This window comes from Amblyomma americanum, chromosome 10, assembly GCF_052857255.1.
Source record: "Amblyomma americanum isolate KBUSLIRL-KWMA chromosome 10, ASM5285725v1, whole genome shotgun sequence".
NCBI lineage: Eukaryota > Metazoa > Arthropoda > Arachnida > Ixodida > Ixodidae > Amblyomma > Amblyomma americanum.
Window position 1 is genome coordinate 147,244,807 of NC_135506.1, and position 20,648 is coordinate 147,265,454.

The following is a 20,648-nucleotide window of genomic DNA, read 5'->3' on the forward strand; positions in this document are numbered from 1 at the left end:
CTTAATAATTGTCTTTAAGCAACAGATCAATCACGGTATTATTCTCCCACTGATCAACACCACAAATTTAAAAAAATTACATTACACTTCAGTCTGCTTAGGAGCAGAAATGCGAAAGCCTTTCCCTGTCCTCTTTCTCCTTCCATTTTTTGTTTGTGCCATTTTGTGCTTCTTGTTGCCTTTTGTTTTTATTATTTTATATTGTTTTACTTTTGTTATTTTATTCCTGCATTCTTGTTTTCCAGTTTTTTTTTAATATGCAGTTTTTATTTTATTTTCGTTTTTGCTTTTTTGTTTCATTACATATGTGTTGCTTAAGAACTGTTGCTAAATGAACTTTTGTATTTTTGTTTCATTTACCATACAACTTATGTATGACAGTTCACGCGGACAACTTCTGTCTACAGCTTCCGTCTACAACATCCATCTACAGCTTCCGTCCGTGCCACTCATGAGCCAAGAACGCTTTCACCTTAAAAAAATACATAAACAATGCACCTTGACTTCGGTGGCTGTTGGCTTCCTTTGTATGTATGTCAAATGAGCCCATTTCCCTTCCCTTGTCTGCTCAATAGCTGAACGAGGGTCCCGGCTCTGGCCGTCTTGATGCCATAGGCAGCATAGGGGTTTTTTGCACAGCTTCCGCCTTCATCGTTTGATGACATTCCACGTCACACTTGCAGCAATACAGGACATACTATGTTCTATGTCCGCCACTATGGACGAGGGTGGCGCTGGTGAACACCCTCAAGGTTCGGTTACAAGCAAACATAAAGTACCCCCGAAAGTGGACAGCCATCGCCATAGCTCAGCTGGTAGAGCACTGGATGCGGAATTCGAAGGTCGTCGGTTCGGATCTCGTGGGCAGCATGGTTGTTTTTTGTGTGCTTTATAATTAATTGCCTTGAACAACAGATTAATCACAGTATTAGTCTCCCATTGATGAACACTACAAATTGAAAAAATAAAAATAGAAACATTCCCCTGTACACCTTGGTTTCTGTGGCTACTAGGTTCCTCTGTATATAGAATTTGCACATGGAAGGGATGGAAAGAATATGCAACCTAAATGTCACATGAAAAGGAAACGTAATTGTTTTTAGAGGAGAGCAACAGACGGCAAGTTCTCTTTGCCAAGCGGTCATAAGATGGCAGCAGCAGCCGGAACAATTTCCCTTTCAAGTTGCCCGTTCCTACAATCTGAGTGCGGCTGAACTTCAGGGAACAGCCCTTACAACTGCGGCACTGAACTGGCAGTTGTGCCCCTCCAACCTCAACCAAGGAGCGCATGTGCACTTGCAAACCATCATTTAAGCATTTACTGGCTTGTCCAAAATAAAAACAGCCACAACTGCGGGGTACATGGAACCTGGTTTTTTAAAGGCGCTTCTTAGCACGTGCCTGGTTTTGAGGTCCCTTTTCCCATCCCACCATGACCGCGTGGCATAGTCGGTGGTGATGGTGATCCATTTGTTGACCAAGCAAGTCAAGGCCAACACGAGAAAACAGTTCGGCTCAGATGGCCGTCGACTGCAAATGTCCGGGAGGCAGAGCCGAGGGCTTCTTTCGGCGCTCCCAAGCGGGCACATAGCATTGGACAGGGCGGCAGAGGCGAGGCCAAAAGAAACGCCGACGAACATGGGCGTCCGTGCGAGCGACACCAAGATGACCAAGCATCATAGAATTGTTCGGGGACGGTAGAACGCAGGTGTTGGGAGACAAGTGTGAGAAGGCCGAGATAGACAAGACACAGTCTGTGAGGGAAGGAGGATCAACGGGACAGGCAGTCTGCCTCTTGATGAAGCCAGCCAGATTTGTGCACGTCATTAGGGTCCTTGAGGGAAGAGAGCCAGAATAAAGTGTGGTGGTCGGTTACAACAGTGAACGGCCGGCCAAACAAGTAAGGGTGGAATTTAATGGCCCAAATGATGGCCAGGCACTCCCACTCTGTGATGGAGTAATTCTTCCCCGGTGAAGAAAGGAGGCGGCTGGGATAGGCAATCATGCAGTGCTGGCTGTGTAGCCAATGAGCAAAGAGGCCACCGATCCCGTGGCCACTGGCGTCTGTGTGAAGTTCCGTAGGGGCGGAAGGGTCGAAGTGCTCCAAACCAGGCGGGTTGCTGAGGACAGCAATGAGGCTTAAGGAAGCGTCAGCGTGCTCAGACCCCCGAAAAAAGGAAATACCTTTCTTTAGCAGATTGGTGAGAGGGTAGGCAACTTCAGTGAAATTGGGGACGAACCAGCGAGAATAGGCACACAATCGGACGAAACTGCGCATGTCACTGGATGGACGGGGAATGAGAAAGGCACTGACTTTGTCGGGATCGGGCTGAACGCCAGCAGCATTAACCAAATTTCCAAGAACTTTAAGTTTGCTGTGTCCAAAACTGCATTTCTTTGAGTTAAGCTGAAGTCCAGTGCGGCAGAAGAGTGCAAGGATGGACAAAGGGCGAAGCAGGTGGCTGTAAAATGTGGGCAAGAAAACAATCAAGTCATCCAAGTTGTCCCCTTAAAGCAGCGCAGCAGCAAGCCCATCATGCGTTCAAATGTGGCAGGGGCATTACAAAGGTCAAAAGGCATGACTTTAAATTTAAACTGGTAGAGAATGTCTGGGATGACGAAAGCAGTCTTCTCACAGTCCCTTTCGTTAACAGAGATTTACCAGTAGCCGCTATGAAGGTCGATGGAGGAAAATTAGTGGACTCCGTGGTAACAACCCAGGGCGTCTTGTTCAGATGCTGGTAGTCGGCATAAAAGTGCCAACTCTGATCTGTCTTCTTAATAGGCATGACAGGCAGGCATCAGGGGCTGTTCAAAGGCTGAACAATGTCACTGGCCAGCATCTTATTGACCTCCCGCTGCATGACATGGAGCTCAGAAAGAGATACATGGTACTGCCTCCGGTCTATAGGACAGGCATCGTCGGTGTCAGGACTGGCATCGTCGGTGTCAATCCAGATTTACATACAGATTTAGTATTGGGTGGTAATATAATAGAAATAACTAATGTTGTAAAAACACTTGGCGTTCACTTCAATGAATTTATGTTATGGGACTACCACATCGAGCAAATAGAGAGTAAGCTAGCTCGCGTTGTCGGCATACTCAGAAGGTTAAAGTGCATGATACCTACTAGGACAAAACTTGTTATTTACCATGCCCTCTTTGACTCTCATGTTAAATATTGTCATTTGGTTTGGGGTACAACGACGCAAACTAATATTCAAAAGGTTTTGACATTACAAAAAAATGCAGTCAGAGCAATTGCGGGTGCCACATACTTAGCACATACGAGTGCTCTATTTGCAAAATACCGCATTATGGATGCAAGGGTTATTCATCAGTACCGTGTAATTCAGCAGTACAAATCTCAGGTACATAGTGACAGCACATTTTTTTCTGACGTTGCGAATCTACGGGAAAATACCGCTGTTCACAACACAAGACACTACGAATATTGGTATGTACCTTGTCCACGCACAAATTACGGTTTTCAAACACTCAGGTCTGTGTTGCCATCTTTCCTTAATAGAAATGCTTTCACTAATCAATCCATTCTTTCCGTTTCATATAACGCTGTCAGAAATATGTTCTTACAAAACAATGAATCATATCCAACGGTAAAATAAACTAAGTATCCATGTGCTGTGATTAAACTATAATTTGCGTGTGTGTAACAGTACCGAGACTATTCTGGTGATCTGTTATGAAGATATTGTACATATTTGTTATTTCCTGCATTCTCTTGTTATTGTTTTACTGCTGCCTGTCATCGCCGTGCCAAGCCGCTACGGGAGATGGGAGCTTTGTCAAGCCGCGTGCGCGGCTTTTTTTCCTTTCTCCTCAGCCATTGTACATGACTGAAATAAATGCAAAATGAAATGAAATGAAATCCGGTGAGTTACAATGGACGTTTGGCCCAGAGGTTGTGCACTAAAGTAAAAATTCTCACTACAGGACACCAAGAAGTGGTGAAGATCTTCAGCATACTTGGGGCTCAGGTCTTGTGCAATCATTCCGGAAAAAGGAGCTAGACCAGAGATGGGTTGTGGAGGGGCATCAGAGGGCGGATCAAGTGTTAGGGTAGAAATGGTGCAATCGGCCAGACATCAATCGGCGAGTGAAATGCCTTTGGGAAGAACTTGGCACAACAGGCTGATGAAGTTAAGGACAGGATGGTAGGTGCTGTTCTTGGTGACACACATGATGAGGTGTGGGAGAATGACATCATGGTGCAGAACAACATCAGTAATGGGGCAAGCAACGTAGTTGCCGTCAGAAACAGATGGAAAAGGTGACATAGGGAGGTAAACAGCAGAGTCAAGGGGCAGACGAGCGAACTCCATGGAGCAAAGGCGGGTAGGGCTGGAGGAGGCGTCAGAGCATAGGGGCATGTCCCGTCGAAGAAGGCCGCTGGAGCTGTTAAGTAGTCCAGCGGCTGGACCCATGAACAGGCGGAGCTGTACCAACGGCTCAGCAGTGGCAAAAGATGTGACCGACCCGCGAGCATGTGAAACAGATGGACCGATTGTCAGGGGTGCACCACTCCGTAGGGCTGCGGTAGCGGTAATGGGTCATGAAGGTGTTGATGGGCATAGCCTGAATGAGAGATATAGTGGCCAGCGTGTTGTTTGGCAAAGGCGGTGTGGAAACAATAGAAGTCGGGGCCTCTAGTTCACGGCGCACGATCCGAGTGAAGTTGTCTGTGTTCAAAGGCTGCTGCAAGATCAGTAGGTTCTTGCACGAGGTAATGGCAGCTGCGTTTGCTAAATGGTCAAAACGGTGCACAATTCTCCGATGTTTGGCCGGCTGAATTTGCCGGCACACCTGTAGAACGGAATCAACTGTGGAGCAGTCTTTACAGAGAAGGTTGAAGCTGTCGTCAGCAATGCCTTTTAGTATGCGGCCTAACTTACCTGCCTTGGACATTTCTTGATCAGCCTAAGCTCTCGAACACACACAAGCACTAATTTTCTTGAATTAAATCTCGATTTCTCGTTGGACCAACTAGTTTAACAGCCTACCCGAGGAAACAACACGCTCGACCTCGTCTTCGTGTCAGTTCCACAAAGTATTAGCGCTATTTCCCGTTCTGAGGGCTGTAATGATCGTGTGCTGCTTACTTTCACGATTTCTATGTCCCCGTGCACACGTGCCTTCACACATAAACGTATTTTCGATTATCACCGTGCTGACTACAATGCAATTAATCATGACTTGAAAAGTTTTTGTGATACATACCTACCAACATTTCCTCAGCATTCAGTCTATGACAGAAGCAGTGAAACTAGCAATGAAAGTAATGCCCAAAGCAATGAGTAAGCAATGGAAACACGAAGCTCTATTTATAAGAGCCCTCTCCTAAAATAGAAAGAAACTTCTCTCCAGTACTTGTCTGCTATAAAGGGGTACAACTGTATTGTTCTTGGTATTAATTTTAATCTCTACCTACGTTGATGTTTGTCTGGCAGTGAAAGACACTCATAAACTCAAACTCGTGATGCACTTACCAAAAGGACAGACTGCCACCGCTATGAAGTAAATGGTGATACAGCATAAAAAAAATCAGCATTGACAGACACACTGAAAAATCAACCAAAGATGGCAACACCTGTATTTGTTTTTTTATTATTGTGTTAGCACTACAACCCCCAATCTCATGTTGCCTTTGGCTGATGGCACTCGTGCGGTGCCCCACGTTCGGCGCCCCACGTTCGGCTGGATGCCCCTCGTGCAGTGCCATGCGTTCGGCAGGGACGAGCACAACATGAGTGCGCGCCGCCGTGGAGACCGACAGTGGAGCCGGTGGAGCGCGGTGAAATCCCGTCTTGCAGTGCGCGCTAGCAGACGTTGCGGGCAGACGATGCTGTTGGTGCAGACAATGGAGTGCATATTGCAACCGCGCAAAACAATGAAGGACAAAGAGAAGAAAGCACAGTCCAAAACACGTTTTGCACTATGCTTTCTTCTCTTTGTCCCTCCTCGTTTTGCGCAGTTGCAATATGCACTCCCCTGTTAATCACCAACTAGCCTGCCTTTGCCTTTTAAATGTGCTACTTTCTAGTTCAATGGGCCCTGTTCTACCTTCCTTTCTTTGTGTGAATTCAGCCATTACCCTTGTTAACTTGACGGCCATCGTCATCTGTCGTGCGCGCGTGTGCCTTTGCCTTGAACCACCGGCTCGTCCTTTCAGAGGTTATTCTCCCCTTCTCCTCGTGTGTTCCCTCGCAAAGGCATTCTACCAGACTGATGAAGATACTACGGTCCGAACTATGGAGGCAAGTCAGAGATCTTCAAGGTTTGCTACGGGCCCTCGCAGCATCCCAAGTTGGGGGAGCAGAGAACTGTGATGCCGTGTATAGAAGGTACTCTCGCGAGTGTAGCTTTATCACATAACTACTGTGGTCCCTATGCCTTCCCGCGCTCCTCGATTGGGTTAAAAGTCGAAAAAAGAAAAATCCGCTGCCAGGTAAAGTTAGCTACATTGGTGACTGCGGTGTTCCTACAGTAAGAGAAGACTTCAAGAGAGACGTTTATTCCAGCCCGCAGGCAAAGACGTGCTCCCAGCAACAGCACCAAGCGACACCAAGCACTGTACATTCCCATCGTCATAATGGGAATGTACAGTGCATGAAAAGAGGATGAAGTCTCTGGCTGCGACGACGAAAGCGCATAAAGTGCTCACACTAACTACCCACGCGGTCAGAAGCGGCCAGCCTGGCTGCTATTAGTCTGATGCAAAGCGCCGAATGAAAGGCTTCAGGCGAGAAACGTGGACAATTTCAGTCCCGCGGTAACGGCGGTCCGGCGGAGGATCAACAGGGGTGACGCGGTAGTTCACTGGTGAAGTTTGGTTGAGCACCAAGTATGGACCAATGAAAATTGGGTCACTGACCAAGTCGAAAGATGAAAAATGACGTTTCGGGTCCCATACGGGGCCCTTGTTCACAATGAGGCTGTCACAGAAGAAGGAATGGTTATATATGCTTCAGAATCTTCTGCAATCTTTTCACGTAGATAGGATGTAGCATGCCCTGATTCTTGTTTAGCGTGTTGGCCGCTGTCTGGATGATTAGGGATTCTAGATAAAGTCTTGCAGATAGGTTTCTTTCCGTTGCCAAGATTTCCACCTCATCCCAGCCAATCTCGTGGCCGGTGGACAGCACGTGCTCTGCAACTGCATTTTTTGCTGCGCGCTTGTTTCTGACGTCGCCCTGGTGCTCCTTCATGCGCCGCTGGAAGTTCCCGGTTTCCCCAATGTAGACGGAGGGGCAGTCGCTGCAAGGGATCCTATAAACAACGCCAGGGAACTTGGCACGTGGTAGCGGGTCCTTCACGTTGACCACATCGGCTGGCAGTTTGCTAGTTGGCACGTGTGCAATGTGCACTTCGTGTTTACGGAAAATCCTAGAAAGGGCCTCGCTGATCTGACACACGTAGGGAATCGCAGCACGTTTTATCTTTTTTGTCAGCTGTTGTGCTCCTCGTGTGTAGGTGGCTTTCTTGGTGACTTTGCTGGTAAAATTTCTAGGGTAGCCGTTTCGCTCAAGATCGTGCTGTATAAGCTTCATCTCGTTGCCAAGGCTGACCGGGTCGGAACAGATGTTTTTAGCACGGTTGACAAGTGACGCAACCACTGAACGCTTGTGAGCCGTAGGATGAGCGGAATCAAAATCCAGGTATCTCCCCGTGTGCGTTGCTTTTCGGAAGACGCTGAAGGCTAACCGATGCGCATCACGTTTGACGAGCACATCCAAGAACGGGATCATGCCGTTCGCTTCCTCTTCCAAAGTGAAATTTATGGATTGCTCTACGGCATTCAGGTGTTCAAGGAAGCTGTGAATGTGCTGCTTGTTTAAAATGCAAAAGCAGTCATCAACATACCTCAGAAACACCTTTGGACGATGTGTGAACGAGTTCAGGGCTTTCTGTTCAATAGACTCCATTGTCAGGTTGGCAGCCGTGACTGAAATGGACGCTCCCATTACGGTTCCGAAGATCTGCTTGTACACTGTGCCGTTGTAAGAAAAATACGTATTGGCTAAGCAGAAATGAAGCAATTCGCTGATCTCGCTGACGTTCAACGGTGTGCGATCGGGAAATGAGGGGTCGCTTTTTATGAGCTCCTTGCAGGTTTCCACAGCAAGATCGACCGGGACACTTGTGAACAGGGAACATACATCAAAGGACACGAGCACATCGCTTTCTTCGAGGACGACATCCTTGACTTTTTCAATAAAGTCTTGCGAATTCTTGATGTGCGTCGCTGTTTGTCCCACCAATTTTCATTTGTGAATAAATCATGCTTCGCCCTGACCAGACGGTGTTCCGTCGTACCTTGGACTAAGGGACCAATGAAACGAGGCTGAAACTTGTTACAAAGACCAGGCGTCTGCAGAGGGGTAGAAAGCAAGACTTCGTCTCCAGGGTTGAACGACACAACGCGGTGCGTCATGTCGTAGTGACTCTTGCGATCCTCCTGGCAGGCATGAGTGTTCAGGCGAGCAAGGTGGCGGCATCGGGCCAAGCGGGAGAGAAAGTGTTCGGGGAGAGACGGTGAGGAGCTCGCAGGCGTCGAGAAGAAAGAGGCGTCGAGAAGGATAGTGGGAGAACGGCCGTACATGAGGAAAAACGGGGAGTAACCAGTGGTTCGTTGCAACGCGGAATTGTAGGCAAAATTGACGAAAGGAAGGACTGCGTCCCAATTCTGGTGGTCAGGTTCGACGTACATAGCAATCATATCTGAGAGGGTGCGATGGAACAGCTCTGTAAGACCATTGGTCTAGGGATGGTAGCTGGACGTCATCTTGTGAAGTGTAGAAGAAGCTTGCAGAACTTCGGCAACAACGGTCGAAAGGAACGTCCGGCCGCGGTCACTGAGAAGCACCTAAGGGGCGCCATGGCGGAGCACGATGGATTGGAGAAAGAAGGAGGCAACTTCGGGCGCCGAGCCATCAGGCAAGGCTGCGGTCTCGGCGTAGCGTGTGAGATGGTCGATGGCAGTGACTATCCATCGATTACCTCGTGTAGTGCGAGGAAGCGGGCCATACAAGTCGATGCCGACGACGGCGAACGGCGTGGCGGGGCATGGTAGAGGCTGCAGATGTCCAGCAGCAGGTGAAGTCGCCCGTTTTCGGCGCTGGCAGAGCGGGCAAGATGCGACGCTGGAGGAAAGCCAGGCCAGAAGAAACAGCTCTTGACGCGGTCATACGTTTTGTGAAAACCTAAGTGACCGGCTGTCGCGTCATCGTGGAGGGCCTCCAAAATACGCGAGCGAAGTGTACGTGGCACCACGGGAACCCAGCGGGTGCCATCAGGGCAGTAAACGTAGCAGCAGAGCACATCATTTTCGAGTTTGAACTGGCCAAGCTGCCGACGCAACCGAGCGGTAGGAGGGTAGGAAGCTCCCGTGAGACAGTCGATTAGGGAGCGGCAATATGCATCATTGCGTTGGTTCGATGCAAGGTCGTTTAAATCGTCAGATGCGACGCAGGGGAGTGCGGTGAGGTGCTGAAGAGCTTGCGACGATGAGGAGGCGCTGTGAGATGTGGAAAGTGGAGTTGAAGACAGACACGAAGAGTCCAGAAGAGGGCAACGAGAAAGAGCACCGGCGTCTCGGTGTGTTCGACCGGACTTGTAGGTGACGTCAAAACGGTATTCTTGGAGACGAAGAACCTAGCGGCCAAGGCGGCCAGTCAAGTTTTTCAGGCTAGACAACCAGCATAAAGCGTGATGGTCTGTGACGACCGTGAAGTGGCGACTGTAAAGGTAGGGGCGAAATTTATGCACTGCCCAAAAGACGGCAAGACATTCCTGCTCAGTGATAGTGTAGTTACGTTCGGCAGGTGTCAGAGTGCGGCTGGCGAACGCAATAACTCTTTCGCAAGAAGTAGTATCACGCTGCAGAAGAACAGCACCAAGGCCGTGGCCGCTAGCGTCAGTGTGTAGAATGGTTGGAGCAGCATCGTCGAAATGGCCAAGAACAGGGTCGGAGGTGAGAGCTTGCTTTAAGGCTTGAAAAGTACTTTCGCATTGCTCAGTCCAAACGAAAGCACTGTGAGCAGTGAGGAGCTGATGCAATGGTCGCAAAATTTCGTATAAAGCACCAAAAATAAGAGGACAGACCGAGGAAACTACGCAGTTCTTTAGTGTGCTGGGGACGGGCAAAGTTCAGGACAGTGGCAAGCTTGTCAGGGTCGGGTCGAATGCCGTCCTGGCTGACGAGGTGACCTAAAATTGTTATTTCCTTCCTGGCGAAATGGCACTTTTTCGTATTTAGTTGAAGGCCAGCAGAAGCGAGGCAAGTGAGCACTTCATCGGGGCGGCCTAAGTGTTCACAAAAAGTTGAAGAGAAGATAACAATATCGTCCAAATAGCATAAGCAGGTTTTACATTTCAGGCCGCGAAGGACTGTATCAATCATGCGTTGAAAAGTAGCAGGAGCGTTACACAGTCCAAAATGCATAACATTAAATTCTTAAAGGCCATCAGGAGTAGCGAACGCGTTTTTTTCCTTGTCGGCTTCATGCATGGGGATCTGCCAATAACCAGAACGGAGATCTAGGGTCAAAAAGTATTCAGCTCCTGAAATAAAAGCACTGACAGAAGACAAGAAATCCCAACCAAAAATCATAAGGTAAGCGCACGGAGAAAGCACAGCAAACTGTACGTGGTGACGGACACCGTCAATATAAACCCGAACAGTGCACTTAGCGGATGGGCGAATGATGACGTCGTTAGTGCCACGCAGGGAAGGCCCATCGTATGGCGTTTTCACCTTCCTTAAGCGAGAACACAAGTCTGCGTGAATAACAGAAACTGCAGCACCCGTGTCAATCAATGCCTCTATCTGTAAACCTTCAACCCACACTGAAACCATATTAGACGGGCGCTCCGGAGGCATTTGTCGGTGTCCGAAGCATGCAGCTTTCCCTCCAAGAACTGCAGCAGCTAGTTTTCCGAGCGCAGGTCAGGCGCCGCAGAAGCCGGCCGAAGCGGAGAAGAAGAGCGGCGGAACGGCGAGGGGGATCGAGCTCTGGTGGGCCGATAACCACGAGGGCAAGCAGAGGTGGGGGGAGGTGAAGAACGTCCCAAAGAGTCAGGGAGGGCATGGCGTTGAGGAGAGGGCGCACGAGTAGAGTAGCCGCTTTCGAAGGCCGCATACCCGCGACGTTTCGTCTTGAAGGCGCCGGCGGCAGAAGAGGGAAATATGGCCCCGGAAGCTGCAATAATAACAAATCGGGCGGCTGGGGCGCCAGGGCGAGGAGAATGTTGGCGTTGAGGCTTGATGTGCTAAAGCGGTGACATGGTCGCGGGGTGGCGCTGGCGTTGGAGGCAGACCAAAGACAGGTGGCATGGCAGCGACCTGAGCGTACGTGGGTGGTGGGCGAATAGCAGGGGTGTCTGGTGCCAGAGAGCAGGCTACTGAGGCCAACTCTTCTTTGATGATGCTGCGAAGGCCAGCACCAGTAGAGGACGGAGCAGAAGGCGCAGGTACGGTGAGGCACGGAGAACCGTGAGCGAGAACCTCCTCACGAATGAGTGCACGAATGAGGGCACGCAGGTCGGAGTTGGCTGGCAAAAAGGAGGCAGCCGGGTCAGGTTGTAAACGGATAGATTGCAGCTGATCGAGGCGTTGACAGGTCGCGATGATAGCATCGACGGTAGTAGGGTTTTGGACGGCAAGGGCATTGAACGTCAGAGAGCCGATACCCTTCAGGACGTGGCGAACACGGTCAGCCTCGGTCATGGTGTCATTGACACGGCGGCAGAGAGCAAGCACATCCTCAATATAGGAAGTGTACGACTCGGCAGGGCGCTGGATGCGGTCAGCAAGCTTCTTCTTAGCGACTTCAGATCGAACAGCCGGAGAGCCAAAAATCTGTCGCAATGCTGCTTGAAACTTGTCCAGTCAGAAATATCCGTCCCATGATTTAAGAACCATGTCCGTGCAGCGTCAGTTAAATAAAAGGACACATTCAGAAGTTTAAGGGAATCGTCCCAGCGGTTGAAGGAACTCACGCGGTCGTAGTGGTCAAGCCAGTCATCCACGTCGTCGCTGCGGAGGCCGGCAAACATCTGGGGGTCGCATTGACGGCTGCTCACAGTCCAAGTTGTGGGGGCAGCAGAGGGCGAGCGGGAGGAACCCGGGCCATCGGCGTCCTCCTCTTGAGGCATGACGGCGAGAGTACACAAGCGACGACCGGAACGCAGCTCCAGCGAGAAGCGGGAAAGAGGATACGGGGGATCCAAGGAGCACCTCCACCACGTGTAAGAGAAGACTTCAAGGGAGACGTTTATTCCAGCCCGCTGGCGAACAGCACCAAGCGATGACGATGGGAATGTACAGTGCATGAAAAGAGGATGAAGTCGCAGCCAGAGAGGCGACGACGACGAAAGCGCATAAAGTGCTCACACTACGTATGTTGATTTGGTGTTGTCCAAAGGTCCTAAGTTCTGCACGGAACCTGAGGATTCCCCGGTAGAGCTGTTGTCGCTTGTCAAAAATATCGCTAGACGTGCCCCAGAGGAGGGAAAAGGCTGGTGTATTTCAGAAGGTGTAAATTCCCTTGTGACGAAGCGGCCGCAGCAGAAGCAAAAACCTGATGTAAAAAAGACTGTTGAGTACCTTAAACAGAATGATCTTGCCTTAATGATCTCTGATAAAGAGGGTAGTTTCGCTGTTCTGCCCAATTCGGTTTATCGTCAAAAAGCAAGAAAAGCTGTGTCAAAAAACTTCTCCCCCTTGAAGTTTAGCGCCGCTAAGCTGAAGAAACTAGCGATAGGGTTATGTGAAAGATGTAATCTGGAGAGGCTCTGTTCGACTGTCAAGGGAGCGTCCAGCGGAGCACTTAGCATTTTCTTTTCCACAAAAACCCACAAACAAGATGTTCCTTTTCGAGCCATTGTATCTGAACGTGATACGTGGCAGGGGGCAGTCTTGAAGTCTCTTCAGAAACACCTACGCATGCTCAGCTTTGAGGACCCGTTCTTGATTAAGAATTCTGAAGAGCTCATCATATTTCTTAGTGACCAGTAAAGCACAGGTGAATCGTTGTTTCCTTTTTCAATTGACATTGTTGACCTTTTTCATTCCATACCACAAGACAAACTGCTTTGAGCTCTTAAGGATACCATAGATGACTATGGCTCAGTGGCTTTTCAAAACGCACGTGGCATGAGTGTGGATGACTTTGTAGAAATGCTCCGTTTTTATCTTGCTTCGACCATAGTTAATTTTGAGGGAAAGAATTTCATTCAGAAACATGGTGTTTGCATAGGTTCATGTATTGCCCTTTGTTAAGCGACATCTTTTTATCATATTGTGACAAGCGAATTGCTGGAAAGCTTGACACAGCCCACTCGGATAAGATTTCTAGATCTGTAGACGACTATGCCATTTTCTTGAAAGGCGTATCTCGAGAAGGGGCCATTACAGTAGTGAACCAAATTCTTCAAATCTTCAGTGAGTGTGCCTTTGGGTTGAGCTTCACCTATGAGTTGCCGTCGCAGGGATGCTTGCAGTTTTTGGACATCTGTATTGTTACGAGTACCAGTGGAACCCAGGTGTGCTGGAGGTACCAGCCTCGCTCAAAAAAAGGTATTTTAAACCAGCAGTCAGCTCATTCAAAGCTTATAAAAAGGGGAATAGCCAAAAACTGCTTGCGCGCCGCTCTTGATAAGTCTTGCCCACATGAAATGCAGAACAGCGTGCACTTTCAGTTACAACGACTGACTAGTGCGGGTTTCCCTTGTGAGCTGGTCACTTCGGTGATAGAAGCCCTAGCCAAGGAAGCTCGATGCCCACCGAAGCACTGCCTAAGTGAAGAACCGCACCGCCGGAGACCCGTGGCTATGCCGTACTTCCACCAGATTTCACATCGCCTCAAAAAAGTGGCCATGAAATGTGAGGTCCCAGTGGTCTTCACGGTGCTCAAGAAGCTTTCAGGCATGTGCAATATGGTGCAGGGAAATGGAAAAAAAATACGGGTGCCACACTAAGCACGTAAACAGGTTCATTCCCTGCAAAACAGGGGTGGTGTACCGAATACCCCTCACATGTGGGAATTGTTACATAGGGCAAACTGGACGTTGCCTGAATGTTAGACTTCAGGAGCACCGCACAGCCGTTGAATCATTGGCGGGGGGCGCTGAACTGGCGAAACATTGTCGCCATTGCCGTAACTGCACGCCCAGGTTCCGGGACACAATTGTCCTGAAAAAATTACCGACCCAGCTTACCAGGGAAATTTTTGAAGCCTACAGCATTAGAAAAGAAAATGACCATTGCATAAGCACCACTTCCGTATCCTTATCCAAGACGGAATTCAACTATCTTGATGCTAACTTGTGCCATGTGCGCCCGCATGCCAGTGTCACGTGATGGGGTCTGCTGTCTATCAGGTGTGATTATGGATCTTGTATATATGTGGTTTTCCTTGTAGTAAACCTCAGTTGAAGTTCCGCATTGTGTCCTGTGCTCTTGTGCATTCTTCTCTACGTCCCTAGTCGTTTTGTGCGGTTGCAATATGCACTCCATTGTTAACCACCAGCTAGCCCGCCTTTGCCTGTTACATGTGCAGACAATTTCACTACACAGTGGCCGATAGGAAGCATCGACGAAGAGAAAAAAACAGATGAAGCTTAGTAAGGTGTAGGTGCGGGCTAGTTGGTAATGCATTGTAAGACGAAAAGCGCGAAGAAAAAAACACATGGACGCAAGAAAGATGAAGGACAAGCGCTAGTGAGCATATTTTAAAGAAATGCTGAATATTGTAGCAGCTGCAATGCATTTATTTGTGCTGCAATCACGCAGCCACTGGCCGGCAAGCCATGTTGCCTTTTCCTTAGGATAAAATTAAAGGTTTGTCAATATTTTTAGTGCAGCGAATGGCAGATGCGGTTCATCCAGCATGCCTGCACTTTATGACATCATACTTTCTGTCAACGTGAGCATAGGCTAAAAGACATATCAATAAAGCGACAACGTGGGGAGCTGAGATTGGATTGAGAATCGTCGGCAGATATTTTCAGAAGTTACTCTAGCTGTTCGGAGTACCCGGGCTTGATCCCGACTGCCCCGTGTTTCGATGGAGGCGAAACGCAAAGGCGCCCATGTGCTGTGCGACGCTAAAAGATCCCCAGGTGGTGGAAAATATTCCTTACGGCACCTTCTTCTTTCAGACCCTCCTTTGCTGCGCCATTTCCTTTCCCAAAAAGCCAATTTTCATTTTTACTCTAACTGCTCTAAAGCGTATGCATCTAAACCCGCAAGCATAACGCCTTGGTGTTGTGTCTGACAAACCTGCACAAGCACAACAGGGACCCCAACCTAAAGTTTTCCGCGCGATGACAGCGCCGTGCTCCTCCCGTAGCGGCGGAATTCTTAAGCGTCGATAGAGCACGATGGCGCCGGGGCGCTCTGACTGGCCGTGTTCGCGTGCTGTGCGCGCTTTCTCCCTCCGCGTGCTCCTCGTGCCCGTCTCCTCGCGGGCGCGGCGGATGCGAGCACAGCTTGACGACTGCACAGTGCGCCGTTTATGTCCATCGCTGGGCAGTTTTTATGCGGTGATCGAAGTGGCACGCGGCACTGTGGTTGCATAAAGGTGGGGAAGCATCTTGCTTGACTTGTGGGCTTCTATGGAATGAAGCATTTGCTTACTGATGTGTGTGCTGTCAACAGAAATTACCCAGGTGGCAGGAATCGTTCAATGCTAAGTACCGGTGCATTATCGCGCGCTGCAGTATTGATTAAAAATAGTACTACTTATCCATCACCGGCGGCAACATGAGAGAGCCCTGGCGGGCACTTAATATATGTGCACTTACTCGGCCGACACAATGTAAAGTAGCAGTGCATACAACTGCGAAGGCGAAGATGGCAGACACGATTCCACATGTGAACTAACCTTGTGTCTCTGTCGTACACACGAGTAGCAGTGTGGCTCTGCAAATTACATTGTAGCTAGACCATTGTTGTCCGTAACGCGTTACAAGTAACGGCGTTACCGGTAACGCATTACTTTTTTCGGTAAATTAGTAACGTAGTCGTTACCAATTCGGAACTGTAACGGGTAACATACTTACGTTAACATTTTTCGGCAACGGGAGGTGCCACGTTACTAGTTACTTTTTGTTCCAGTTGTGACCTACTCCGCCACATTTTTTAGAAAGCGCAGAGCACCTAAAGTGATGTAAATAAACAAAATGCAGAGGTGCTCCCGACAACCCGTGTTGGGGTTCGCATGCATGCCAGAAAACAGCTGCCCTTGACAACGCACCCTACTAAAAAAAGACGGAATAGCCATAAAGCACGAAACACCTGCACGAACACGCATTCACACACTTGCCTTCACCTACCTCCCCTTTCCAAACCACTCACACACACACAACTTTCTACAGAGTGGAAGCATGCCGATCATTTTGGAACATCACATTTTTCAGAATTACTCTAAATTTGTTGAGAATTCAGCGATGTTTTCTTTGTGAAGTTAGAATTGATGAGGGAGTGTCATTTTGTGTTTAATGCCATATTCATAAGATGGCTTCATCATGTAATACACAGTTAGAATCGAACACATGTAACTCTACAGGCATCTTTAGGCTACTATAACATTGCTAAGCTCCTGCACATTTGTGCAAAGTATTCTCGTTAAATCAGGATATCGCGTAAAACCGTTGTTTAGGCTAGTTGTTATTTAGGAAATTTGAGCTTTATAAAATTGTTATCGTAAGTTCTTAAGGTGACGAAAACTTAACATTTATGGCCAAGAAGTAACGGCAAAGTAACGTACGATACTTTTTTTCGGTAACGTTAATGATTACGCGCTACCTTTTTTTGTAGGTAACGTAGGGCGGTAATGCGCTCCTTTTTTTAACGTAACCAGTAACGTATTTAGTTACTTTTTTTCGGTAACACCAACAACACTGAGCTTGACCTCGAGCGGCCGCGCAATAGTGTTACGTGCCCCGTCGATGCGCATCAAAACTGAGTTGTGCCAGCGGTTTGTGAGTTTAACGTCCTAATTCTGTATGTAGATTGTGCGCATAGCCGTTTCTGAAGGGCTCCGTAATAACAAGTATTATTTTTAGATATCCGTATGGTAAATACGCCATATGCTATAAATACGACCATATGGCAGAAGCGCTAAACAAGCGCGACACCGGTAGGAACGGCAATGCGTTACCATATTGGTCGCATCAGCCGCACGCCCATGCTAACACTCTCAAAGCTCAACAGAATGGGATTCATTAATGCGCACCTATATTGCAAAATACGCTTTCGTATTTCGCACAAATCTAAACACGGCACGATTTGATCTGTGACACTGGGGTGAGCAGCATAGCGCCAAATCCATTGAAACACCGCGCAAAGGTAAAAGAAAAAGGTTGCAGAAACATGTCACCAGCACGCACAGCGGAAGCAAGCAGATCGAGCCGAGCTAGCACTATTTAAGACACGAAGAAAAAAAAAACGCAAAACGCATTCGTGCCGCAGCTTCGTTGGAAGGTAGGCTAAATTTCAGTTTTCACTTCGTACACCACGTGGTTATGCGCTCTGGGCACAAAACTAGGGCGTGACGAAAGCAGCGCCCTTTTGGACTGTTTGCTTGACGCCGCGCACACGAGCTGCTCCCTCTCTAAACCACGAAAGCGCGCGCAAAATTTTCGTAGCAGTGTCAAAGCGTGCAGAAAACTCTCGAGCGGGCGCGCTCTTCTCTCACAACGGCATCCATGCACGAGCGGAGAGAGCATAGCACGCGCGAAGCAAGCTCCTCTCTCAACGGCGCCGAAGCTCGAGCCAGAAAGAACGAGTGCGCGCGTGCGAAACGCGTTTCTTCACGTGCGGGCCAGGCAACGCACACAAGTCAGTGGCGAAGCTCGTCGTCCTGCCCGATCAATTAGGAGGAATCGCTCGGAGAGGGCGCTGTTCACTGGCGTCCGCAGCGCCCTCTGGCCCAGGTTGTGTCCCCTATAGTAGCAGTATTTCAAGAGTATGCTCGTGGTTCCCGCATTTCCCACCGTTTCTATGAATGCGCGCTGTTACTGAAGAGGTGGTTGCGAACTGTACAAATTGCTGACTGCGGTCGTTGGCGTCGGCCGCTCGTAGGAATGGCCTCTGAGTGTCTCGGAGGCCACGGTGAACAGAGGGCAGGAAGAGCACTCTGCGAATGTGCCACTCGTGTAGTATTTGGCGTCACAGAGGCAGTGCGGCTCAGCCGAAGACACCATCAAATTTCACCACAGTTTGCTTCTCTGAAGAAACTTGCCAGGTGGGCACCTAGGTCGTGTGACGTCATCACAACCAGCTCCCCACCAGACTCTGAGCAAACTGCCCATCGTGGCAGGATTGGTCATGAGGGGGTTACTCGGGTAGAGGGTCGGACAGGAGTGGTATGGAGACTCTGCAATATCGAAAATTACATATGGCCATTAACTAATTACCCTTAAGGCAGAGCTTAAGTCCAATTTTGCCCATCTTTTCTGAAGCCTAAATGACCTACAAAACCGAGCCTCAAACTGATACTGAAGTGAAAACTGAAACGCCAGTGCACCTATTTAGCATTGGCCTAACTACACTAAAGCAGGTGTCATTTTTTTGTCTTATAAGCTCCATTTTCGCGATTACAACTCTGACGACAGAGGCCAACTTCTCTCAGGGTCCTCTTAGCCCACTTCAAGAATGGCTTGCGTTTAGCTTGATGCCGACAAACGGCAGCACGCATACCAAGTGGGTTTATATTTTGTGTACCTGAGCAGGCGGATCTCGCGGTTGCTGAGCACCACCTGCCGGGCCGAGTGGCGTGCTGCGTCGAGGCGCCGGCGCAGGTCATCCACCTCGTGGTCGAGCTTGCGCTGCTTCTTGCGCTGCTTGACCTCATCGGGACTGACGTGGGCGAGTGCCTGCTCCTCGCACAGGGCCCACAGGAGGGGCTCCGACTCCGGCCGCAGGGCCCCACGCAGGGCTGCGTACACGCTGGGCAGCAGGCAGAACACATCGAAGGCCGCATGGAACACCATGTCCTCGCTCAGGGGCCGTCGGCTCCAGAACTTCTGGTCCCGCCGGTACAGGCTCTTCACCTGCATGCCCAACACCAACATTAGCAAACATCACATTTGGCCTTTTTAATCAGAGCAGCCCACTAGTGACTTTACTGCAGCTAGCAAAAAAGTGGCTGCTTGTGCAACTTCAGTGTGTTTTCTCAAGTGTCTCTTGACTATGCTTGCAGAAAGTGCAGCAAGACAATGGCTTCACAGAATTTCATGCCATTAGCTGCATTGTGTTCACCTTAAGAAACGGCACAAAAGACAAGACAAGGAAGACAACAGGACACCCAGTCGTTGTCTTTCTTGTCCCGTCCTCTGCGCCGTTTCTTTTGATGAACCCATTCCAATGAGCCCTTTGGCAACGTGTGCCTTGTTAAATGCAGTGGTGTTTCTACATTATGAGTTACTTTCTCATTTTTTACTTTCTCACGAGTGTATTATGCAAGCACAAATATAAGCTTTTGTGTAGAAAAAAGTCAGGCTGATGAAAATATTTACAAAATGTCACTGCATGAACCATTCTATTGCCTAAAATTTATGATAGGCTCCTACCTCGCTTTGCTGTCACACTAGGCATTCTGCATGTCTGGTACAGCAATCAAGCCCAAAAAAACTTGACAAAACTATTCAATAAATAAAATTTTGTATTTTACCATTAATGCACTTCTCAAAAAAAAAAGCTGCCAAAATTCATCGCTCTACGCCAAACAATAAAAAAAGTTCACCTCCGGACACTGCATCCCCCTGATTTGTGGTACTCCCAAGATGCCAAGCATGCAAAGGGAGGAGTGAGTGTAACTCCTTACCTTCCACAACAAGATAGGTGATATATCTTCTCTCACGGTGACCAAAACTGCAGCCCTTTTGGTTTCTTTGCAAGAATTTTCACAGCAAGCTGCAAACTATGTCACTACACTCGATTAAGGGGACATTTTTAATGTCTGCGATATTGAGCATACAAACCGGGAAATTGTATGAACCGGGAACATATCAACGACGTTTTACTGTACCATAGCTGACCGATTTTTCCGACTCCAATAATTCGGACTTGCGCGATATATCTGGCTTTACTGAGGAACCATCGTGCACCTCAAAGGAATGTGCACATATTCACGACCAATATTTCGGACTTTGTGGAGCTTAAAAGTTGGCTTTTTGGACTAGAATAGCTGCCAACAATACCGTGGAGATTCGTTTTCAACTGGAAGTTCCTTATTTTGGCCTAATATAGATGCGCTGCCACAAGCATTAACCACTCTGCACTGCAGTGAAAGGTGCCACCTTGGATCTAAACGGTAGGGGTTCCAGAAGGAAAGCTGTGGAAAGCACGCTTGCCACTGCAAGGAGTGGCCCCCTCACACGTCACTGCTGCTATGGTAAAATCGAACGCTGCGGTCCACGGTGCCATCACAGCGCAGTCGTTTGGATGTAGCGTATATGCGTGCTTGGTAGAATTTGCGGTGTCTTATGTATTCTTGCGATGTGCCACAAGAAATGTCGTCAGCCTCAAACAAGACCGTTGCATATATTTGTGCAACAGCAGCAGCTAGTCGTGATGCACCATTTTTGCGTATGTTTCTGACGTGCATGCTGCTGTTTCC

The 20,648-nt window shown here is 48.8% G+C and overlaps 1 protein-coding gene across 3 annotated transcripts in view; it reads right to left on the reverse strand.

Annotated features, from left to right (window-relative positions):
* Positions 1–20,648, reverse strand: part of egl (Egl_like_exo domain-containing protein) — a 216,822-nt gene that overhangs the window by 6,503 nt on the left and 189,671 nt on the right. For all 3 annotated transcript variants that reach the window (XM_077639464.1, XM_077639463.1, XM_077639462.1), the window contains one exon: positions 18,752–19,080. In XM_077639464.1, the coding sequence (XP_077495590.1) occupies positions 18,752–19,080 (329 nt within the window). The remainder of the gene's footprint in view (positions 1–18,751; positions 19,081–20,648) is intronic.